The sequence below is a fragment of the Scyliorhinus torazame genome, chromosome 5, assembly GCF_047496885.1.
Source record: "Scyliorhinus torazame isolate Kashiwa2021f chromosome 5, sScyTor2.1, whole genome shotgun sequence".
In the NCBI taxonomy this organism is placed as follows: domain Eukaryota; kingdom Metazoa; phylum Chordata; class Chondrichthyes; order Carcharhiniformes; family Scyliorhinidae; genus Scyliorhinus; species Scyliorhinus torazame.
Window position 1 is genome coordinate 190,456,027 of NC_092711.1, and position 24,986 is coordinate 190,481,012.

At 47.9% G+C, this 24,986-nt stretch overlaps 1 protein-coding gene across 1 annotated transcript in view; it reads right to left on the reverse strand.

Annotated features, from left to right (window-relative positions):
* LOC140418092 (uncharacterized) overlaps window positions 1–19,821 on the reverse strand; it is a 164,123-nt gene extending 144,302 nt beyond the window's left edge. Inside the window, 1 exon segment of the mRNA XM_072501512.1 lies at window positions 18,303–19,821. Within this exon segment, the coding sequence (XP_072357613.1) occupies window positions 18,303–19,799 (1,497 nt within the window). The 5' untranslated portion in view covers window positions 19,800–19,821.
* Window positions 19,822–24,986: the final 5,165 nt, after the last annotated feature.

The following is a 24,986-nucleotide window of genomic DNA, read 5'->3' on the forward strand; positions in this document are numbered from 1 at the left end:
GGATCTTAACACAGTTTTTCACCCTTACAAACAAACCCCCACCCCCCACGTAACAAAAAGAAAGAAAGCGCACATAGCAAGACATGAACATGGGAAATCGATATGATACAGAGCTTTGTACAATGGATTCCTCCCATACATGTCAGTTTTCCAGATCCTTCATGTATTTTCTTGCTCAAATACGTCCCAAACAAGCCCCCCTTCCCCCTCCCCCTCCTCCCCCCCTTCCCCCCTTCCCCCCAGCGCAAGACATCCCCCCCTTACCCCCTGGGTTGCTGCTGCTGACTGACCTTCATCTAACGCTCCGCGAGATAGTCTAGGAACGGTTGCCACCGCCTGTAGAACCCCTGCGCAGACCCTCTCAAGGCAAACTTTATCCGCTCCAATTTGATAAACCCTGCCATACCATTTATCCAGGCCTCCACGCTGGGGGGCTTCGCCTCTTTCCACATTAACAAGGTTCTTCGCCGGGCTACGAGGGACGCAAAGGCCAGTATGCCGGCCTCTTTCGCCTCCTGCACTCCCGGCTCGTCCACTACTCCAAATAGTGCTAGCCCCCAGCTTGGCTTGACCCGGACTTTCACCACCTTAGATACTGTTCCCGCCCCTCCCCTCCAGAACCCCTCCAGTGCCGGGCATGACCAAAACATATGGACATCATTTGCCGGACTTCCTGAGCACCTCCCACATCTGTCCTCTACCCCAAAAAACCTACTCAGCCTCGCCCCCGTCATGTGCGCTCTATGAACCACATTAAATTGTATCAGGCTAAGCCTGGCACACGAAGAAGAGGAATTAACCCTACTTAGGGCATCAGCCCATAGCCCCTCCTCAATCTCCTCCCCCAGCTCCTCTTCCCATTTACCCTTCAGCTCCTCTACCAACGCCTCCCCCTCTTTCATCTCCTGGTATATCGCCGACACCTTGCCCTCTCCGACCCATACACCCAAAATCACCCTATCTTGAATCTCCTGTGCCGGGAGCAACGGGAATTCCGTCACCTGTCGCCTCACAAACGCCCTCACCTGCATGTATCTGAAACCATTTCCCGGAAGTAGCCCAAACTTCACCTACAGTGCCCCTAGGCTCGCAAACGTCCCCCATTCTTCTAATCCCTGCTCAATGCCAGCTCTGAAACCCCCCGTCCATCCTCCCTGGGACAAACCGATGGTTACCCCTGATCGGGGACCACACCGAGGCTCCCATTGCACCCCGTGCCGTCTCCACTGGCCCCAGATCTTTAGCGTTGCCGCCACCACCGGACTCGTGGTGTATCTTGTCGGCGAGAGCGGCAGCGGTGCCGTCACCAGCGCCCCCCAGGCTCGTTTCCTTGCAGGACGCCATCGCCAACCTCTTCCATGCCACCCCTTCTCCCTCCATCACCTACTTACGGATCATCGCCACATTTGCTGCCCAGTAGTAGCCACCCAGATTCGGCAACGCCAACTCTCCTCTGCCCCTACTGCGCTCCAGAAACCCTCTCCCTACCCTCGGGGTCTTATTCGCCCACACAAAACCCATAATACTCCTGCCTACCCTCTTAAAAAAGGCATTGGTGATTACATAGCATCATAGCAATAGAATCATAGAAGTTTACAGCATGGAAACAGGCCCTTCGGCCCAACCAGTCCATGCCGCCCAGTTTTTACCATTAAGCTAGTCCCAGTTGCCCGCACTTGGCCCATAACCCTCTATACCCATCTTACCCATGTAACTATCTAAATGCTTTTTAAAAGACACAATTGTACCCGCCTCTACTACTACCTCTGGCAGCACATTCCAGACACTCACTACCCTCTGAGTGAAGAAATTGCCCCTCTGGGCCCTTCTGAATCTCTCCCCTCTCACCTTAAACCTATGCCCTCTAGTTTTAGACTCCCCTACCTTTGGGAAAAGATGTTGACTATCTACCTTATCTATGCCCCTCATTATTTTATAGACCTCTATAAGTTCACCCCTAAGCCTCCTACGCTCCAGGGAAAAAAGTCCCAGTCTATCCAGCCTCTCCTTATAACTCGAACCATCAAGTCCCGGTAACATCCTAGTAAATCTTTTCTGCACTCTTTCTAGTTTAATAATATCCTTTCTATAATAGGGTGACCAGAACTGCACACAGTATTCCAAGTGTGGCCATACCAATGTCTTGTACAACTTCAACAAGACGTCCCAACTCCTGTATTCAATGTTCTGACCAATGAAACCAAGCATGCCGAATGCCTTCTTCACCACCCTGTCCACCTGCGACTCCACCTTCAAGGAGCTATAAACCTGTACTCCTAGATCTCTTTGTTCTATAACTCTCCCCAACGCCATACCATTAACTGAGTAGGTCCTGGCCTGATTCGATCTGCCAAAATGCATCACCTCACATTTATCTAAATTAAACTCCATCTGCCATTCGTCGGCCCACTGGCCTAATTGATCAAGATCCCGTTGCAATCCTAGATAACCTTCTTCACTATCCACTGTGCCACCAATCTTGGTGTCATCTGCAAACTTACTAACCATGCCTCCTAAATTCTCATCCAAATCATTAATATAAATCACAAATAACAGTGGACCCAGCACTGATCCCTGAGGCACACCACTGGTCACAGGCCTCCAGTTTGAACAACAACCCTCTACAACCACCCTCTGTCTTCTGTCGTCCAGCCAATTTTGAATCCAATTGGCAACCTCACCCTGGATCCCGTGAGCTTTAACCTTCTGCAATAACCTGCCATGCGGTACCTTGTCAAAGGCTTTGCTAAAGTCCATGTAGACAACGTCTACTGCACTGCCCTCATCTACCTTCTTGGTCACCCCCTCAAAAAACTCAATCAAATTTGTGAGACATGATTTTCCACGCACAAAGCCATGCTGACTGCCCCGAATCAGTCCTTGCCTCTCTAAATGCTTGTAGATCCTGTCTCTCAGAATACCTTCTAGCAACTCACCTACTACAGACATTAGGCTCACCGGTCTGTAGTTCCCAGGCTTTTCCCTGCTGCCCTTCGGAAACAAGGGCACAACATTCGCCACTCTCCAATCTTCAGGCACCTCACCTGTGGCTGCCGATGATTCAAATATCTCTGTTAGGGGACCCGCAATTTCCTCCCTAGCCTCCCACAACATCCTGGGATACATTTCATCAGGTCCCGGGGATTTATCTACCTTGATGCGCTTTAAGACTTCCAGCACCTCCTCCTCTGTAATATGCACACTTCTCAAGACATCACTATTTATTTCCCTTAGTTTCCTAACATCCATGCCTTTCTCCACCGTGAATACCGATGAGAAATATTCATTCAGGATCTCACCCAACTCTTGTGGCTCTGCACATAGATGTCTTTGTTGATCCTTAAGAGGCCCTACTCTGTCCCTAGTTACTCCTTTTCCCTTTATGTATCTGTAGAAGCTCTTTGGCTTCTCCTTTGCATTATTTGCCAAAGCAATTTCATGTCCCCTTTTTGCCCTCCTGATTTCCCTCTTAACTCTATTTCGACAATCTCTATACTCTTCAAGGGATCCACTTGATCCCAGTTGTTTATGTACGTCATATGCCTCCTTCTTTTTGACCAGAGTCTCAATATCTCGAGTCATCCAGGGTTCCCTACTTCTACCAGCCTTGCCCTTCACTCTAAAGGGAATGTGCTTACCCTGAACCATGGTTAACACATTTTTAAAAGCCTCCCATTTACCAGCCGTCCCTTTGCCTGCCAACAGTCTCCCCCAATCTACCTCTGAAAGTTCCTGTCTGATACCATCAAAATTGGCCTTGCCCCAATTAAGAATTTTAACTCTTGGGCCAGACCTATCATTCTCCATAGCTATCTTAAAACTAATGGAGTTATGGTCACTTGTCCCAAAGTGATCCCTCACTAACACTTCTGTCACTTGCCCTTCCTTATTTCCCAAGACGAGGTCAAGTTTTGCCCCCTCTCGAGTCGGTCCATCCACATACTGAATGAGAAATTCCTCCTGAATACACTCCACAAATTTCCCTCCATCCACGCCCCTAATGCTATGGCTGTCCCAGTCAATGTTGGGAAAGTTAAAGTCCCCTACTATTACCACCCTATTATTCTTGCAGCTATCTGTAATCTCCTTACATATTTGCTCCTCAATTTCCCGCTGACTATTTGGGGGCCTGTAGTACAGTCCTATCAAGGTGATCTCTCCCTTCTTATTTTTCAGTTCCACCCATATAGACTCAGTGGGCGAACCCTCGGATATATCCCCTCTAAGTACTGCCGTGATGTTCTCCCTAATCAAAAACGCCACTCCCACTCCTCTCTTACCTCCTGTTCTATCCTTTCTATAGCATCTGTACCCCGGAACATTGAGCTGCCAGTCCTGCCCCTCCCTTAGCCATGTTTCAGTCATAGCTATAATATCCCAGTCCCATGTGCCCATCCATGCCCTGAGTTCATCCGCTTTGCCCGTCAGGCCCCTTGCATTGAAATAAATGCAGTTTAATGTAGACTTTCCTTGCTCTCTGCCCTGCTTTCTCTGGTCATGTTTTACACACTCTCCCTTCCTGCCTTTTGTTTCCGTCCCCACTGACTTCCTACATCGGTTCCCATCCCCCTGCCACATTAGTTTAAACCCTCCCCAACTGCACTAGCAAACACACCCCCGAGAACATTGGTTCCGGTCCCACCCAGATGCAGACCGTCCGATTTGTACAGGTCCCACCTCCCCCAGAATCGGTCCCAATGTCCCAGGAATTTGAAACCCTCCCTCTTGCACCATCTCTCAAGCCACGTATTCATCCTAGCTATCCTGTCATTCCTACTCTGACTATCACGTGGCACTGGTAGCAATCCTGAGATTACTACCTTTGAGGTCCTACTTTTTAGTTTAACTCCTAACTCCCTAAATTCAGCTTGTAGGACCTCATCCCATTTTGTACCTATATCGTTGGTGCCTGTATGCACCACGACAGCTGGCTGTTCACCCTCCCCCTCCAGAATGCCCTGCAGCCGCTCCGAGACATCCTTGACCCTTGCACCAGGGAGGCAACATACCAACCTGGATTCTCGTTTGCGTCCGCAGAAACGCCTGTCTATTCCCCTTACAATTGAATCCCCTATCACTATAGCTCTGCCACTCTTTTTCCCGCCCTTCTGTGCAGCAGAGCCAGCCACGGTGCCATGAACCTGGCTGCTGCCACCTTCCCCTGGTGAGCCATCTCCCCCAACAGTTTCCAAAACGGTAAATCTGTTTTGGAGGGAGATGACCGCAGGGGATCCCTGCACTGCCTTCCTACTCTTCCTCTGTCTGTTGGTCACCCATTCCCTATCTGCCTCAGTAATTTTAATCTGCGGTGTGACCAACTCACTGAATGTGCTATCCACAACTTCCTCAGCATCGCGGATGCTCCAAAGTGAATCCATCCGCAGCTCCAGAGCCGTCAAGTGGTCTAAGAGGAGCTGCAGTTGGACACACTTCTTGCAGATGAAGGAGTCAGGGACACCAGAAGGGTCCCTTACTTGCCACATCTCACAAGAGGAGCATGACACGGGTCTGAGCTCTCCTGCCATGACTTAATCCTGAAGTTAAATTTGAATTACACTACTCAGCTAAAAGAAAGTCAAAGAGAGAAAAATCACTTACCAGTCACAAGCCAATCACTTACCTGCTGGCTGTGATGTAATTGCTCCCGAGACTCCCTCACAGGTCTGCTTCAAATAATATGATCAGGGATAGTCAGCATGGCTTTGTGAAGGGTAGGTCATGCCTCACAAACCTTATTGAGTTCTTTGAGAAGGTGACTGAACAGGTAGACGAGGGTAGAGCAGTTGATGTGGTGTATATGGATTTCAGCAAAGCGTTTGATAAGGTTCCCCACGGTAGGCTATTGCAAAAAATACGGAGGCTGGGGATTGAGGGTGATTTAGAGATGTGGATCAGAAATTGGCTAGCTGAAAGAAGACAGAGGGTGGTGGTTGATGGGAAATGTTCAGAATGGAGTACAGTCACAAGTGGAGTACCACAAGGATCTGTTCTGGGGCCGTTGCTGTTTGTCATTTTTATCAATGACCTAGAGGAAGGCGCAGAAGGGTGGGTGAGTAAATTTGCAGACGATACTAAAGTCGGTGGTGTTGTCGATAGTGTGGAAGGATGTAGCAGATTACAGAGGGATATAGATAAGCTGCAGAGCTGGGCCGAAGGTGGCAAATGGAGTTTAATGTAGAGAAGTGTGAGGTGATTCACTTTGGAAGGAATAACAGGAATGCGGAATATTTGGCTAATGGTAAAGTTCTTGAAAGTGTGGATGAGCAGAGGGATCTAGGTGTCCATGTACATAGATCCCTGAAAGTTGCCACCCAGGTTGATAGGGTTGTGAAGAAGGCCTATGGAGTGTTGGCCTTTATTGGTAGAGGGATTGAGTTCCGGAGTCGGGAGGTCATGTTGCAGCTGTACAGAACTCTGGTACGGCCGCATTTGGAGTATTGCGTACAGTTCTGGTCACCGCATTATAGGAAGGACGTGGAGGCTTTGGAGCGGGTGCAGAGGAGATTTACCAGGATGTTGCCTGGTATGGAGGGAAAATCTTATGAGGAAAGGCTGATGGACTTGAGGTTGTTTTCGTTGGAGAGAAGAAGGTTAAGAGGAGACTTAATAGAGGCATACAAAATGATCAGGGGGTTGGATAGGGTGGACAGTGAGAGCCTTCTCCCGCGGATGGATATGGCTGGCACGAGGGGACATAACTTTAAACTGCGGGGTAATAGATATAGGACAGAGGTCAGAGGTAGGTTCTTTACGCAAAGAGTCGTGAGGCCGTGGAATGCCCTACCTGCTACAGTGGTGAACTCGCCAACATTGAGGGCATTTAAAAGTTTATTGGATAAACATATGGATGATAATGGCATAGTGTAGGTTGGATGGCTTTTGTTTCGGTGCAACATCGTGGGCCGAAGGGCCTGTACTGCGCTGTATTGTTCTATGTTCTATGTTCTCTGCACCTCCTTAAGATGAGCACCAAATTCCCTTAACTAGTTAATTAATTTCCTTAATTAATTGAATTTTTAAAATTTTTTTTGGAAACTCAACCCCAAACACCAAACTCCAAAAAACACAGCCCTCACTCACCTCTTACCCTCACTCAGCCTTACCCAAACTCAGATACACTCTGTTTGCTTCCAGCACTCCATTTCTAAAGGCACTTCAGCCACACCTTTTGTATCCTTCCTGATTTACAGTCAGCCAATAGGCCTGCTCCCGGAACTGAACTCCCGAAACTAACAGCTGACCTGCAAGGTAAGGAAGTTTTTAAACAGTACTTACCTCTCCCAGGCCGCAAACTTTTAAACTCTCCGGTCTGACTCGCAGCTCCCGCGCTTTTTACATCTCCCGCGCTGTTTTCAATGTCCCGGCTCTCTCTCTCTCCCGCTCCCAGCTGACCTGCAAGGTAAGGAGGTTGTTAAATGTTTACAATTGGAAGGCACTGGAACACAAAAAGAAACCTCGGGAGGACCACCATTTTGACCGACTGCACTCTACCCGCTAGCGAGAGCGGCAACATGTACCATCGTTTGAAGTCCTCCTCCATCTGCTCCACCAGCCTCGTCAGATTAAGTTTATGTCGGGCCCCCCAACTCCTAGCTATTTGGATCCCCAAGTACCAAAAGCTCCTTCCCGCCCTCCTCAGCGGTAGATCGTCTATCCCTCTTTCCTGGTCTCCTGACTGTACTACAAAAAGCTCACTCTTCCCTACATTAAGCTTGTAGCCCGAAAAATCCCCAAACTCCCTTCGAGTCTACATGACCTCCACCATCCCCTCCACTGGATCCGCCACATACAGCAACAGGTCGTCTGCATAAAGCGACACTCGATGCTCCTCTCCCCCTCGGACCACCCCCCTCCATTTCCTAGACTCTCTTAATGACATGGCCAAGGGTTCAATTGCTAATGCAAACAGGGGGGGCACCCCTGCCTCGTCCCACGATACAGCCGAAAATACTCCAACCTCCGCCGATTCGTAACCACCCTTTAATATGTTATCTACAGTCTGTCATCAAGAAATTAGGAAAACAAGTTCGTTGTTAGAAATAGTGAGAAAATCAGTTGTGAGAAGTCAGTAAGAATCTTCCCTTCTCAAGATAGGGACATCTGTAATAATCAGCTTATAAAATCTTCAGAGATGTATTGAATACTATCGCAATCTCCCTCTCTCTCGGATGAAGAAAGCTTTCTGGGTTGACAAACACTGCACAATGTGGGTCTGTTATCTCTGCAAAGAACATGTCACTAGCACAGACCCTGAAACAAAACAAACTTGATAAGGTGCGGCAATCTCATGTCTGAGTAAAGGTTAAACGGTATTTCCTAGCAAGTGATAAGCCACAAAATGATTTCATGGACCTCTGATGGAAATATGAGGGATTAATTTGAATATCCGTTTCTTGCTAACGGACAATTGAATAAGTGATTGACATAGGACCCACAGAAATAAAGTTTATGAACTGGTTTTCGAGAGGAAAAATCATGTCAAGCAGGAAAGAGCTTCCTGAAATCATCCATCCATCCACATATGCTCCCCTTCACTGGGAGTGTCAGATACAAGTTTGTAGGTCCAATGTGCAATGATTGATGACACTTTCAAAGTGGAAAGTTCCACTCAAGCCCCTGAACCAAAAAATGGGGAGTGTGTTGCCATGGCAACCACGAGCACTCTGTGTATCTGTGAACCCCGCCTGTGTACAGAACGATCAGTCCATATCACTTTGGAAAGTGACGATTGGATCTGCTTCCAACAGTCATTCAGACAATGTGTTCCAGATCAGCATAATTCATTATGTAAAATAATCTCTCCCCATCCCCATCTTGGTTATTTTACCCAATTTTTTTTCAAAATGTTTTTATTGGGTTTTCACATCTTGGCCAGTATTCTCCATCAGCTGGCGTCGAAATCTGGAATTGGGTGGAGAATCGGTTTTGACGGCAAAATCATGACGGATGCCGGGTTCATTCCAAATCGCAATTTTCCGATTCCTCGGCAGTGGCATCAATGCATTTTTCTCCCCATGTACAGTAAACACTGAGGCACGATCAATTTGGCTGGAGACGAAGTTGAATTCAAACTGAGGCTTTATTAGTCTCTGAAGTGTGGCCTCCTACAGCAGCTGACGAAATGGCTGCGAGCTGAAGGCCACGCATATTTATAACCCGGCTCCTGGGCGGAGCTAGCATGCAGGGGCCCAGGTGAACCTGTGGTGCAGGTTCTACCGTACAACCCTTAATATAGGAACACAGTGGTTTTCCACAAACACCATTTGCATATCATTAGCGGGCCTGACCCAGTGTTCTCCATGACCTCAGCAATGCTCCTCTTCCACTGGTGGGATTCCCCGTGGCGAGGTATTTTTGCTATGAAATATTGGGGAACAGGCACAGTGGTTGATAAGGAAGAGAGGAGGTAGGGCATAGAGAGACGCGACCGTGGGCTGCCGGTCCTGACAATGGCCAGGCTTGTTGGAGTGGGGGGGCCCAGCCAGGGCCTGGGGAGCGGGGGGTGTGGGACGGCGGGATGGGCCGCGGGGCCGGGGTGACTTCCCATGGGACTGGGTGTCCAAGCACTGACCACCAATGCCACGGCCTGCAAGGCAGCTATCTTGCCGCGCACCCTACTGGCCGCCCACAGTGGACCCTGCAGAGTGCCACCCATCCCTAGCCTCCACCCCACGAACCCTGCACCACGAGGTCCGCTATACCCCCACCCCATCAACTGGCATCCTTCGCCGATGAGGCATCATGCAGCCCACCCAAGTGCAATGCCACATCAGCCCCAAAAGGGGGTGCCAGACGGGGTCCATGGAGTATGCCGCTGGCAAGGGCAGAACCAGCTGACAGTACCCCTAGCAACAGGGACAGGCACCAGGGCCAGCGACCCCCATGGTGTTGGGTACCAATGGGACCAGGGGTGCGGGGATGGGGGTACATGCGGGGCAGGGTCCACAGTGCCAACCGTATAGCCTGGTGGACCTGATTGGGCGGGGGTGGGGGGATACGAACCAAGCCAACATGTTGGTCTTTCACCCTCGGTACATAGAACATTACTGCGCAGTATAGGCCCTTCGGCCCTCAAAGTTGTGCCGACCCGCAAAACCACTCTAAAGCCCATCTACACTATTCCCTTATCGTCCATATGTCTTTCCAATGACCATTTGAATGCCCTTAGTGTTGGCGAGTCCACTACTGTTGCAGGCAGAGCATTCCACGCCCTTACTACTCTCTGAGTAAAGAACCTACCTCTGACATCTGTCTTATATCTATCTCCCCTCAATTTAAAGCTATGTCCCCTCGTGCTAGACAGCACCATCCGAGGAAAAAGGCACTCACTGTCCACCCTATCCAATCCTCTGATCATCGTGTATGCCTAAATTAAGTCACCTCTTAACCTTCTTCTCTCTAACGAAAACAGCCTCAAGTCCCTCAGCCTTTCCTCATAAGATCTTCCCTCCAGACCAGGCAACATTCTGTTAAATCTCCTCTGCACCCTTTCCAATGCTTCCACATCCTTCCTATAATGCGGCGACCAGAATTGCACGCAATCCTCCAAATGCGGCCGCACCAGAGTTCTGTACAGCTGCAACATGACCTCATGGCTCCGAAACCCAATCCCTCGACCAATAAAAGCTAATACACCGTACGCCTTCTTAACAACCCTCTCAACCTGGGTGGCAACTATGTACATGGACACCGAGATCTCTTTGCTCATCCACACTACCAAGAATCTTACCATTAGCCTAGTACTCTGTCTTCCTGTTATTCCTTCCAGAATGAATCACCTCACACTTTTCTGCATTAAACTCCATTTGCCACCTCTCAGCCCAGCACTGCAGCTTATCTAAGTCCCTCTGTAACTTGTAACATCCGTCCGCACTGTCCACAACTCCACCGACTTTAGTGTCATCTGCAAATTTACTCACCCATCCTTCAACGCCCTCCTCCAGGTCATTTATAAAAATGACAAACAGCAGTGGCCCCAAAACAGATCCTTGTGGAACACTACTAGTAACTGGACTTCAGTCTGAACATTTCCCATCAACCACCACCCTTTGTCTTCTTCCAGCTAGCCAATTTCTGATCCAAACTGCTAAATCATCCTGAATCCCATGCCTCCGTATTTCCTGCAGTAGCCTACCATGGGGAACCTTATCAAACGCTTTACTGAAATCCATATACACCACATCAACTGCTTTACCCTCATCCACCTGTTTGGTCACCTTTTCAAAGAACTCAATAAGGTTTGTGAGGAACGACCAACCCTTCACAAAACCGTGTTGACTATCTCTAATCAAATGATTCCTTTCCAGATGATTATAAATCCTATCTCTTATGAATCTTTCCAATATTTTGCCCACAACAGAAGTAAGGCTCACTGGTCTATAGTTACCGGGGCTGTCTCCAGTCCCCTTCTTGAACAAGGGGACAACATTTGCTATCCTCCAGTCTTCTGCCACTATTCCTGTAGACAAAGATGACTTAAAGATCAATGCCAAAGGCTCAGCAATCTCCTCCCTAGCTTCCCAGACAATCCTAGGATAAATCCAATCCGGCCCAGGGGACTTATCTATTTTCACACTTTCCAGAATTGCTAACACCTCTTCCTTATGAACCTCAAGCCCTTCTAGTCCAGTAGCCTGAATCTCAGTATTCGCCTCGACAACATTGTAATTTTCCTGTGTGAATACTGACGAAAAATATTCATTTAGCGCCTCTCCTATCTCCTCGGTCTCCACGCACAACTTGCCATTACTGTCCTTGACTGGCCCTACTCTTACCCTAGTCATTCTTTTATTCCTGACATATCTATAGAAAGCTTTAGGGTTATCCTTGATCCTACCTGCCAAAGACTTCTCATGTCCCCTCCTGGCTCTTCTTAGCTCTCTCTTGATGTCCTTCTTAGCTAACTTGTAACTCTCGAGTGCCCTAACTGAACCTTCATGTCTCATCTTTACATAAGGCTCCTTCTTCCTCTTGACGAGTAGACAATGGATATTGGAATACAGCAATGGTGGCATTCCTCCTAGTTGCCGGAGCCCAGGGGAATCCACTGAGGCTGTACAAGCTGGAGCTGCTCGAGGAACAGGAGGCAGCCAGTGAGGATGGAGAGTCGGCCATCCAACAGACCGAAGAGATGAAAATGAGGTGCTGCATGAGGCCTCTTGTGTATTGGCACCACTTGTTATTCGAGGACCTGCGGACCGGGCATGCTGTTGAAGCGGCTGAGCAGGGGGGCAATGCGACATATCTGCTGGATCATGACACACCTGGCACCACAGGGGAATGGGGGAAGGACACCTGCTCCCAGGGACCATCATGGCAATGGCCGTTTATGCTATGGGGTCCTCCTAGGTGCCAAGTGGGGGCCTCTGTCTGCAATCTCACAGAGCTTGGTGCACAGGTGCATCCTCACCATCATGGAGGCCCTGTATGGGAAGTCGGTCCAATACATCCATTCCAATGTGGACATAACCCACCAGGATGGCCGGGCTGCAGGGTTCGCCACCATTGCCGTCATACCCCAGGTCCAGGGGGTGATCGGTGCTCAGGTGTCCCAGGTGGTGTGGTACTGCCCTGTTCTGCCCGCTGTCCATGTGATGCCCCAGGGACAGGAGGGGTGAGTCCAATGTGCTGTGGTGTTCCAGCACCTCCCCTGCGGGAGTCACCGGCACAAGCCTCTTCACCTCCTCCTTTCTTGAGATGCCCATTGGCCCCCGGGCTACTCTATGGGAATAGGGGTGCCAGCAGAGCTAACCCCTGAGGCTCACCAGCCAATTGGTGCTGCCAGTCCTGGAAGCCATCTGCTGTCTCAACCAGTGTATGCATGCTTGCTGCCATGGAACACAGGGAGTGAACCACATCCATCTGGGACTGCGCCACAGCATGCTGTGACTGTGCCACCATTTTCTGGGTCTGTGCCACATCAGCCAGTGACTACACCACCTCCCTCGGGGACTGGGCCACCTTCCTCTGTGTATGTGCCATGTCAGCCAATGCCTGGGCAATGCCACGGATGCTCTCAGCCATTACCCACTGTGACTGGGCCATGCTTAGGAGCGCCTCTGCAATGTCCAGGTGGCCCTGGCACATGACTGCCTGTGAGAGGGCAGCCTACACAGAGTGCTCCAGGCCTTGGACATGTTGATTCATGGCTGAAATGTTCACCCCAAGGCCTCCATGACGGATGTCACCCGTGCTGTGTTGGCCTGGGTGGCATGCATGGTTGGCACCACCTCCAACTGCACCTGCAGGTACTGGATGCTCGTCAATAACCCCTCATATCGTCCCTGGTTCTGAGCATGTATCTTCACAATTGATGGGCCTGCCCGTTCCAGAGGCCCGAAAACCGCCTGGATGCCCTCCAACTGTCCGCCCCCCCTCAGGAGTTCCTACCTCATCTGCTGTACCAGAGCACATTTGTGGTGCGCACAGATAATGCCCCAGGAGCAACTTCAAAGTGCCCAACCGAGGTGACTGAGTGTGGGATGGTGGAGGGCATTGGAGACAACTGTGCCAGGAACTCTGTGTCATCTCCAGAGTTGAACTCCATGGTGTCCTGGGAATTGAGGTTAATGGTTCCTGTCCATGTCGTTGTCAACCTCGTTGCTGGTCGACACCTGAGGCTGTGGTTGTGATTGCGGTCGGAGGCAGGGAACACCAGAAGGGTCCACCCCATCGGCAGCAGCTCCTGCCAGACACAAGACAAGATGCATGATTGTGTTGTGAGCTGGGGGGGGGGGGTGGATGTATTTGGAAGGGGGCGTGTAGGAGTAGTGCTTGGTGGTAGCGCGGGGTAGTAGGGGTGGGGTTGGGATGGTGTGGGTGTGAGGGTGTTGTGGGGGTGTTGTGGGTGTGAAGGTGGTGGTGGGTATGAAGGTGGTGTGGTGGTGGGGCTGGTGACTCATGGGCCATGGGGTACCGCAACTCAGCGGGGTCGCACCTCCTCGCCCAAGGCCAAACTCCACCCTGGTGAATGCCCTTTCCTCAAGCCCACCGACCATGTCCAGTGCCCTCTGCTGTGCTGTGCTGAGAGGCCGCAGGTCTGGCCCTCCCCTTCCAGTCTTCTCCCGCTCATGGTTGTTGTGGGTGCCGTTCTCCTGGGGGCAGGGGAAAACGAAAATGTACAGTGTTAGACAGTCCGATGCATGAACCCCAGCCGGTGGGTATCTGGTGGCTTCAGTGGCCTGGCACCTTGCAATGGCGGCCAGAATGGGTGCCTGCATGTGGTGCAGGGTGGAGGTGGGTGTGTGGGATGGGGATTGGTGCCAGAAGCACAGTGCTGCCTACTCACTCTGGCCACCCTGAGGATGTTGTGCACTTTTTTCAGGCATGCAGGCCAGTCCAGATGGTATTGCCACGGCATTGACCACCTCTGCCCCACCTGCGTCAAGGGCAATGAATGGCGGTGGCTGACAGCCTCCTTCACACGCTGGTCGCCCGCTTCCCCTCCATGGCATCTGGCAGGGTTTTGCTTTCCACGTCGGTGAATCTCGGGCCCACACACACCAGCCCAGCCAACAAGATGCTGCCAAACAGAAATCAGCTCATCTATTTCCAGGCAATTGTCTTCCCTCCCATTGTGGCCGTGCACCCCCACCCCCCACCCCCCTTTAGTCTGCACACATCAGTTACAATCCCCAGGATGGCCAGAGCACGGATTTATAGATGTCTATTTACAGTTTAATTTGGGCTTCAGCTTGCCCTCAGACCAGGTCCTCTTTGTGTGTCTTTGCCCCACCCCCATTCCTCCTTCCCTCTCCCCATCCCCCCCTACGTCTTTCTTTTTCCTCTTTGTCCCAGGGCCCATTTGTATCTCGCCACCCCCCCTCCCTTCACCCCTTCCCCACCCCCCTTACTCTACTGATTGTCACTTATGAACAGATTTTGGAACAAGTTGGTAAACTTCCATATCCTGTGGAAACCCTATTCTGATCCCCGGATGACAAATTTTATTTTGTTCCAGCCTGAGAAATTCCGCCAGATTGGACAGCCAGTCCGCAACTTTGGGTGGTGCTCCCAATCGCAAGCCGAGCAGGATTCTCCGGCAGGCGATCAGTGAGGCAAAGGTTAGGGCGCCGGCCCCCTGCCCCCCCCCCCCCCCCCCCCCAAACCACCACCACCCCTCCCCGCCCTGCCCCATAAAGAGTTCTGGCAGATCTGAAACTCAAGACACCCACTTTTGCGCATGACATCACCTTCGCTCCCACAACCGTGCCTCAGAAAAGGTCGTCCAGTACCTGACAAGTCTGGGACAGGCCCAGAAAAAGTGGGTGTGGTTGGCCCAGCCTCCTTGGCTCCGTTCACATTTGTGATCCACCTCCAGAAGGAACCCATCATTCTCATTCTGGTTAGGTACACTCTTTGCACCACTTTTAGCTGCGTTAGGTATGTGCATGTGAAGGTGAAGGTCATCCTGTGCAGTGCTTCGATCCAGGGACCTCCCCATATCTCTATGCCGAGTTCCTCCTCCCATTTGTTCCTTGTCTCATCAAGTGGGGATCATACCTCTTCCAACAGTCGCCCGTAAATGTCTGCAGTTTTCCTTCCCGCGTCCTGCAGTTCTTCCATTCATGAGTGTCCTGGTATAAAGGCGTACTTTCTTGTTTGCTTACAGAGAAAGCTTTTGACTTGAATGTATGTCAAGTCGTTTCCTTTTGGTAACAGGAAAACTGCATCCATTCCGTCAGATCCTTTTCTGTCGTCCCTGCATATGTCCCTAACCATCAATGTCCCTCGTTCTGTCTCAAGTGTTTTTCTTGGGGGGGGGAACGTCTGTGGCTAGGGCTCGCGGGATGTTGCTATGCAGGAACTCTCCTCCATCTTCACCCACTCTGCTCCCAGTTCCTTCACCCACCCTTCACTCTTTCTGCAGTGGCCGCCCAATGGTAGAACTGTAGGTTCGGGAGGGTCAAGCCAACCATGCTTTTGTAGGACCTTTTCTTGGATCCGCGGGTTCTCCCCCTTCACCGCAGCCCCCCCCCCCCCCCGCCCCGCAACACACAAACATCATGATTAGTTTGTCGACTGTGTTGAAAAACACCTTGGAGATGTAGATCGGGAGGGATTTAAACAGGAAGAGGAACCTGGGCAGTACATTCATTTTGATGGTCTGTATTCTCCCTGCAAGGGAGAGTGGGCATGTGCCTTACGTCTGCAGGTCCCTTTTGTCTTCCTCCACCAGATTGATAAGGTTCCATTTGTGGATCCTTGTCCAGTTGTGGGCTACTTTGATCCCTAGATAGCGGAATTTGGTCTGGGCTTGTTTGAATGGCAATCCCCCCAGCTTAGGTTCACAGAGAAGATCTTGCTCCTGCTCAGGTTAAGCCTGCAGCTTACGGTCAAGATCTTATATTCTCCTTCACTATAAAATTCTCACATTTGTTCCAAATTCCCCTAGAGTATGCTTAAAATTTCCACATTTATGTGGTGCCGTTCAGTTCCAATAAATCCACAATTAAAATTGAAATCAAGTAATTTAGACATATATATAATCATAGACATGCAAGTTTCTGGGCAACTGGAAGGCAAATCAATTGCCTGCTGAAATAGTTAACTTTTCAGGTCCCAAAATTTAATGTCCTTTTTTTCCTTCAAACTGAGTTTAAACAAGATTGAAAGAAGTTTTTAATCTTATTTATTTTTATTGAAATGTTTATTAAACTAAAAGTTAGACCTTGACTCAGAACTGAATTCAAGAATTGTTTACCAGAAGCCCGTATTTAATTTACAACTTTCTTAATTTTGTCAATTTTGTTATAACATTCACAGTGTTAGCTGTCTGGGAAGAATCAGTTAGCTGCAGTTGATGATCTGCCACAATGGCAATGAATAACAGAGCAGGCTCGAAGAGCCGAATGGCCGCCTCCTGCTTCAATTCTCTATGTTTCTCCTTCATCCTGTTTTTACATTATACCAATTAGGATGCTTTTGGACAAGGGAGAGGGGCGTTGTACCTTCCCCTTCCTATTCAGTCACAAATTTAAGTTTTTAAAAGACAATGTTGTCCAGGAGAATACAGAGATTCAGGCTACTAGACTAGAAGGGCTTGAGGTTCATAAGGAGGAGGTGTTAGCAATTCTGGAAAGTGTGAAAATAGATAACTCCCCTGGGCCGGATGGGATTTATCCTAGGATTCTCTGGGCAGCTAGGGAGGAGATTGCTGAGCCTTTGGCTTTGATCTTTAAGTCATCTTTGTCTACAGGAATAGTGCCAGAAGACTGGAGGATAGCAAATGTTGTCCCGTTGTTCAAAAAGGGGAGTAGAGACAACCCCGGTAACTATAGATCAGTGAGCCTTACTTCTGTTGTGGGCAAAATATTGGAAAGATTCATAAGAGATAGGATTTATAATCATCTGGAAAGGAATAATTTGATTAGAGATAGTCAACATGGTTTTGTGAAGGGTAGGTCGTGCCTCACAAACCTTGTTGAGTTCTTTGAGAAGGTGACCAAATAGGTGGATGAGGGTAAAGCAGTTGATGTGGTGTATATGGATTTCAGTAAAGCGTTTGATAAGGTTCCCCACGGTAGGCTACTGCAGAAAATACAGAGGCATGGGATTCAGGGTGGATCTTATGGTGCCCTCTAGTGGTAGTATTACTGATAGATGTTATAATTAACCCTTTATTATATACACATATACATATCATTACAGGGTTTTTTGACAAAAAAAATAATTCCTGCAAAGGGTTGTCCAAAAACAAAATGAGATTGCTCATAATTATCAGGACTATGACCTGGGAGAAGACTACAATGGACTATAGTCATGTGATGTATGCTTGTTTTAAAATGTAAAATGATATATAGAATGAAAATTGTTTGTAATCTTAAGAAATGTTTAAATTTGGAAAGGGCCATCTGTGTACATTGATGGTTCATTTTCTTGTAGGAGGGAGGTGTTCTGAGAGGGAGATGTTAGGAAATTGGATCCGGAAATGGGATCGACGATACAGTGGGCAATTTAAGGGTTAACAGACTGAGGGTGAAACTACTAGCACTCACTATCTTATCCACTGTTGGGATCTGACTAGGTGCCCAGAACACAATCTCAGTGATAAAGAGCTCATGTTCTTGGAGGTGAGGATGGAGAAGACAGAGGAGAGGAAGTACCCTTCAAAAAGAGCTAACTTGTGTTAGAGATATTAAAAAGATTCAACACACTTTTAAAAAAAATTATTTATTTGACTTCATCAAGAATATTAGCACCTATACCTGGACTGGAGTTTATTAATATCAGCACAAACGTACCCCATTGAACATGGTTCAGTCGTGAATGTGATTAGCAGATAATTCCAATCACTGCAGTTAGTTGTGAACTCGCTGGTGTCTCAGTAGGGTGGATGAGGTAATGAATCCCTTCCCACACTCGCAGCAAGTGAACCGCCTCTCACCAGTGTGAACTCGCTGGTGTGTCAGCAGGTGGGATGACTGAGTGAATCCCATCCCGCAGTCAGAGCAGGTATACGGCCTCTCCCCAGTGTGAACTCGCTGGTGTGTCAGCAGGTGGGATGATTGAGTGAATCCCTTCCCACACTGGGAGCAGTTGAATGGTTTCTCCCCAATGTGAACTTGCTGGTGTCCAGTGAGCTCCGATAATGTGTTGAACCCAGACCTACAGCGTGAGCATCCGAATGGTTTACCATGGGTGTGGAAACGTTGATGGGTCACCAGGTTTGTGGAACATTTAAAACACTTCCCACAGTCTGGGCATTTAAAAGGCCTTTCGTCAGTGTGAATTCGCTGGTGTCTCACCAGGGCAGATGACTGAGTGAATCCTTTCCCACAGTCAGAGCAGGTGAATGGCCTCTCCCCAGTGTGAACGCGCTGGTGTATCAACAGGTGGGATAAATGAGTCAATCTTTTCCCACACTGGGAGCAGTTGAATGGACTCTCCCCAGTGTGGACTCGCTGGTGTGTTATCAGTTTGGGTAAATTAGTGAACCCTTTCCCACACTCGGAACAGGAGAATTGTCTCTCCAAAGTGTGAAGTTGCTGGTGTCTCAGCAGCTGGGGTAACTGAATGAATCCTTTGCCACACTGGGAGCAGTTAAATGGCCTCTCCTCAGTGTGAACTCGCTGGTGTACAGAGAGTTGAGATGAGTGCTTGAACCCAGTCCCACAGTGAGAGCATCGGAACGGTTTCTCATCAGTGTGAACATGTTGATGGGACATCAGTTCACTGGAACTTTTGTAACATTTCCCACAGTCTGTGCATTTAAGTGGTTTGTCGCCAGTATGAACTCGCTGGTGATTCAGCACGTTGAATAACCGAGCAAATTCCTTCCCACACTCACCACAAGTGAACGGCCTTGTTCCAGTGTGAATTTGCTGATGTACTGTGAGGTCAGATGATGTCTTGAAACCAGACCCACAACGAGAGCAACTGAATGGTCTCTCTTCAGTGTGAACACGCTGATGGCGCATCAGGTCTCTGGAACTTTTAAAACACTTCCCACAGCCTGGGCATTTAAAAGGTCTCTCATCACTGTGAGCTCTTTGGTGTGATAGCAGATGGGATGACTGACTGAATCCCTTCCCACACTGGGAGCAGGTGAACGGTCTCTCACCAGTGTGAACTCGCTTGTGTCTCACTGAGGCAGATAAATGAGTGAATCCCTTCCCACAGATGGGACAAGTGAAGGGTCTCTCACCAGTGTGACTATGTTGATGCCTTTCCAGGTCATAAGGGCATTTGAATCCCTTCCCACAGTCCCCACATTTCCACAGCCTCTCCCCAGTCTGACTATGTTTGTGTTTTGACTGGTCAGCTGATTGTCTGGACGAAGGTTCAGCCATAGAACACATGTACAATTTCTCCCCACTGTGAATGGTGCTTTTTCCTTCCATGATCAAAATACAGTAATGTTCAGGTTACGATAAATTGGGCGACTCCATCAAACTCTGATGTGATCTTCAGTTTCTGTTTCCCAACTGCAAATCCTCCTGTTCTAATATCTGATTTAAAACAGTACAAAAGGGAGTAAGATAAACCCACAAAAACAAAGGCAGGTTGTGAAATTGAGCGGAATAAAAAATGGTAATTCGTGGCGGCACCAGGAAAAGGTGACCATGAAAACTGCCGGATTGTTGGAAAACCCCAACTGGTTCTGTAATGTATTTCAAGAAAGGGCACCTGACATTTGATGGGGGACTGCATGAGAATCTGGCCCATGATAGAGCAGAGAAAAAGACAGAGGTGGGAGAAGCAGAGTAGGAACTAAAGAACTTTTGGATATCTACATCTTGACGGGAACCCTCACAGAATCTCACAAACCTTCAGTCCCCAGCACCGAGAAGGACAAGGGTGGCAGGTGCATATGAACACAATCACCTCCAGGTTTCCTAACAAGTCACACATATAATTCCAAGTCAGGACATTGTGTGACTGGGAGGGGAGCGTGTATGTGATGGTGTCCCCGTGCATCTGCTACCCTTGTCCTTCTCGGGAGTGGTGTTCATGAGATTCGTAGGTTCTGCCGAAGGAGCCTTGGTGTGTTGTTGCAGTACATCTTGAACATAAGGTGGATAAAGAAAAGCTGTTTGAAATAACTTATAGTAAAAGGGTAATGAGACACAGATTTAATACTTGGTGCAAGAAAACCAGGGGCATGTGAGAAAGAAATGTAAAACAGTGGGGGGTAATGACCTGGAACTCAACACTTACACTTGAAAGCTGATTATATCCAGGTCCTGATTAATTCAATTATTCTGTCCAACTTTGATGTGGTGTTTGGATTGAGGTTCCTTCTGAGAATCCACTTTTAATGTTCAGCAATAATAAAAATCCATCAATGTCAATCTAGAATAGAAATGAAAAAACAAAGGTTTGAGATTTCATAGAATATCTACAGTGCAAAAGGAGGCTATTTGGCCCATCAAGTCTGCACTAATCCTGTAAAGAGTACCCTACTCAAGCCCACGTCCACGCCCATCCCCGTAACCCCACCTAACTTTGGACCTAAGGAGCAATCTACCATGGCCAATCCACCTAACATGCACATCTTTGGACAGTGGGAGGAAACCGGAGCCGACAGAGGAAACCCACACAGACACAGGGAGAATGTGTATTCTCCACACAGTCACCCAAGATAAGGGTGGCAGAGTGGCACGACACCGAGGACAAGGGTTCGCTGCCGGCCTGGGGTCACTATCCATGTGTACTTTGCACATTTCACCGTGTCTGCGTGGATCTCACCCCCATAACCCAAAAAGATGTTCAGGGTAGGTGGATTGGCCTGGCTATATTGCCTCTTAATTGGAAAAAAAGAATTGGGTACTCTAAAAAATAAATAAAACACAGTCACCCATGATCAGAATCGAACCCGGGTTTCTGTTGCTGTGAGGGAGCAGTGATAGCCACTCTGCACTATTTCTGTGTGTAAATCCTCCCCTTTGAAGACCCTGTAAAAGGAGTTTCCAAGATCTCTTAGTGTCAGAACAGGATAAAAATGCACAATATTCTCTACTCCTACTGCCTGGAGCAGGATGATCGCGCATGCGCGAGCTGCACGGTGCCCCCGACCAAGATGGCAGCTGTTAACCCGGGTGCTGGCGAATGGAAAAATTCAGACTTTTCCCGCCTGTTCTCTGCAAACACAAGACCGGGACCTTATTCTCTGGGGTCTGGGTCTGCACTGTGTCTTTAGGAAGCCTCCCTGTCCACTCCGCTGGCTCCATTCCTTCTCATCCACTCACTAACTCCACAAGACGGTTACTTTTCTCCACTCCATATTCACCCAACCGCTCTGAGGAGCTTCAGTCATAGCCCAACACTGCGCATGCTCGGACTGCTCTGTCCAGTTCCTGGGCATAGATCTGCTTTTGTAAGGATTGGGGTCTGTTCTTCCTTGCGGTGAATGAGGGTGACTGCTTCACCATTGAGGAACACAAACCTCTAGCCTGAAATCATAATACCATGGATGCAGCAATGGCAAGATATAAAATTGGTGAATCAATCGATGCAGCAACAAAATTGTTCTGGCGTCCATCACGATTCTATCCTTGATGTGTTGAAGAGTAAAACAAACTCCAACAGTTAGAGCTGAACATAGTGAACTCTGAGCAGAGTGAGTGAACTCGTAATGTTTTTTGTCCCGACATGCCTTATTTACACCATATTTCAAGGTTTTCATGTTGGAGTGTAACTTGGTGGCAAACTGAATAAATCCCTTTGGACACATGATGTATCTGAATGTTCCTGAATTGTTGTGTCAGTTAATGGGATGAATGAGTGAACCCCTTTCCATTTTCAGCTATTCAACAATCTGTTTCCAGTGTGAATGTATCTATACATTTTCAGCTCAGACATGGATCTTGTGATAATGGTTTCCACATCCTCATCAGTGCAAGAAAATCAAAATACTGCAAAAGCTGGACATCTAAATTAAATACAGAAAATTCTGCAATTCTCAACCAAACTTGTAGCATCAGTGGAGGGAAAAACACAGTTGTCATTTCAGTTCTATAATATTTCAACAGAACCGCACTGCATCAGTGTACAGACCTGAAATTTTAATTGTGTTTCTCAATTCTCAATTGCTGCCAGTTGTGAGGGAAGTCAAGAAGAAGAAGAAAATCTCCTTTGGGAACCGGTGTCAGAGGAAAATGAAGAGTGAACCATCTGCCCAGAACAGTTATGGCACCTTTCTCTTCTTTAAGATGCTGGAACATTGACTCTCATGTTATCAGTGAAATAACTGATCTGCGACATTGAAAGATTCTCGTTATTGCATATCAGAAATTCATATCTATCAGCTGTAACCTTGTACCTAATACACAGGTTTTAGTGAAGAGCTGAATGGCATTACTATTCACAGAGAAATTGCTTTTGGGTAATTAATGGGATTGAAGGTGGATAAATCTCCAGGGCCTGATAATCTTCATCCCAGAGTACATACAGAATTTGCCCTAGAAGGAGTAGGTCCATTGGTGGTCGTTTTCCAAAATTCTTTGGACTCTAGAATGGTTCCTACAGATTGGAGGGTAGCTAATACAATCCAACTATTCAAAAAAAGAGGTAGAGAGTAAACAGGGAACTATAGACCAGTGAGCCGGACGCCAGTAGTAGGGAAGTTGCTAGAGTCCATTATCAAGGATTTCACAGCATAAAATCTGGAAAGCAGTGGTATAATCAGTCAAATCTACTAGAAATCTTTGAAGATGTAACTAGTAGAGTTGATGCCGGAGAACAGGTGAATGTGGTTTATTTAGACTTTCAGAAGGCTTTTGATTAGGTCTATGTAACATTAAAGTGCATGGGATTGCTGGAAGTGTCTTGAGATGGATAGAAAGCTGGTTAGCAGACAGGACGTAAATAGTTGGAATAAATGGGTCTTTTTCTGATCAGCAAGCAGTGACTAATGGGTTACAGGAATCTTTGCTGAGACCCCCAACTGTTCAAATTACACATTAATAATTTGGCGAGAACTAAATGTATTATTGCCAAATTTGCAGATGATACACAGTTGATTTTGAGGATGAGCTGTGAGGAGTATGCAGAGATGCTTCAGTGGGATTTGAACAGGGTGAGTGATTGGCATATGCATGGCAGATATTTTATGATGTGGATAAATATGAGGTTATCCGCTTCAGTAGCAAAAATAGGAAGGCAGATTATTATTTGAATGGGTGTAAATTGAGAGAGGCGGATGCTCAGCGAGACCTTGTGGCCATGCATCAGTTGCTGAAAGTAAACATGCAGGTACAGCAAACAGTAAGGAAGGCAAATGGTATGTTGGCCTTTATAGCAAAAGGATTTGAGTATAGGAATATGGATAATTCACTGCAATAGTATAGGGCATTGGTGAGGCCACAACTGGAGTATCATGTACAGCTTTTGTTTCCTCACCAGAGGAAGGATGATCTTGCTATGGAGGGAGTGCAGCAAAGGTTTACCAGGCTGATCCCTGGGATGACGGGACTGTCATATGAGGAGAGGCTGTCATATTCATTGAAGTTTAGAAGAGTGAGAGGGAATCTCATATAAATTAATAAAATTCAAACAGGATTAGACAGGGTAGTTTCAGAAAGAATGTTCCTGATGGTGGGGGAGTCCAGAATTAGGGGTCATAGTGTGAGGATAACATGTAAACAGTTAAGGACGGGGATAAGGAGAAATCATTTCACCAGAGTAGTGAAACTGTGGAATTCACGACAACAAAAAGTAGTTGAGGCCAACACGTGTTATTTCAAGAAGGAGTTAGGTATGGTTCTTGGAGATAAAGGGATATAGGGGGAAGGCTGGATCAGGGTATTGAACTTGATGATCAGCCATGATCATAATGAATGGCGGAGCAGGCTTGAAGGGCCGAATGACCTCATCTTACTTCTAATTTCTATGTATGGTTTTTTATGTATCTCTTAACTGCCTTCTGAAATGGCCAAGAATATTACTCACTTCATGGGCAAATAGGGATGGTCAACAAATGTTGTATGAAATAATATTTTTTTAAATGGTCAATGACAGATTGTTCAATTTCTTGGTGAATAGGATGACATATATTTGCGGCATGATAGCACAGTGGTTAGCACTGCTGCCTCACAGCACCAGGGTCCCGGGTTCGATTCCCACCTTGGATCACTGTCTGTGCAGAGTCTGCACGTTTTCGCCATGTCTGTGTGGGTTTCCTCCGGGTGCTCCGGTTTCCTCCCACAAGTTTCAAAAGACATGCTTGTTAGGTGAATTAGACATTCGGAATTCTCCCTCAGTGTAGCCGAACAGACGCCAGAGTGTGGTGAATATTGAGTTTTTCACAGTAACTACATTGCAGTGTTAATGTAAGTCTACTTATGACACTAATAAATATTATTATTAAAACCTCTGTCCTTTACATATTTAAACAGGAACCGTTAACTCAGAGAAAGCTGATCCACTGTGACCCAAACATACTATACTGCCGTTGCTGGCAATCCGACCACGAAAAGAAAATGTTGGAAACATTCACTGTGATGGAGACAAGGAAAAACAGGGATATTCCATCCCCACACTCTTGA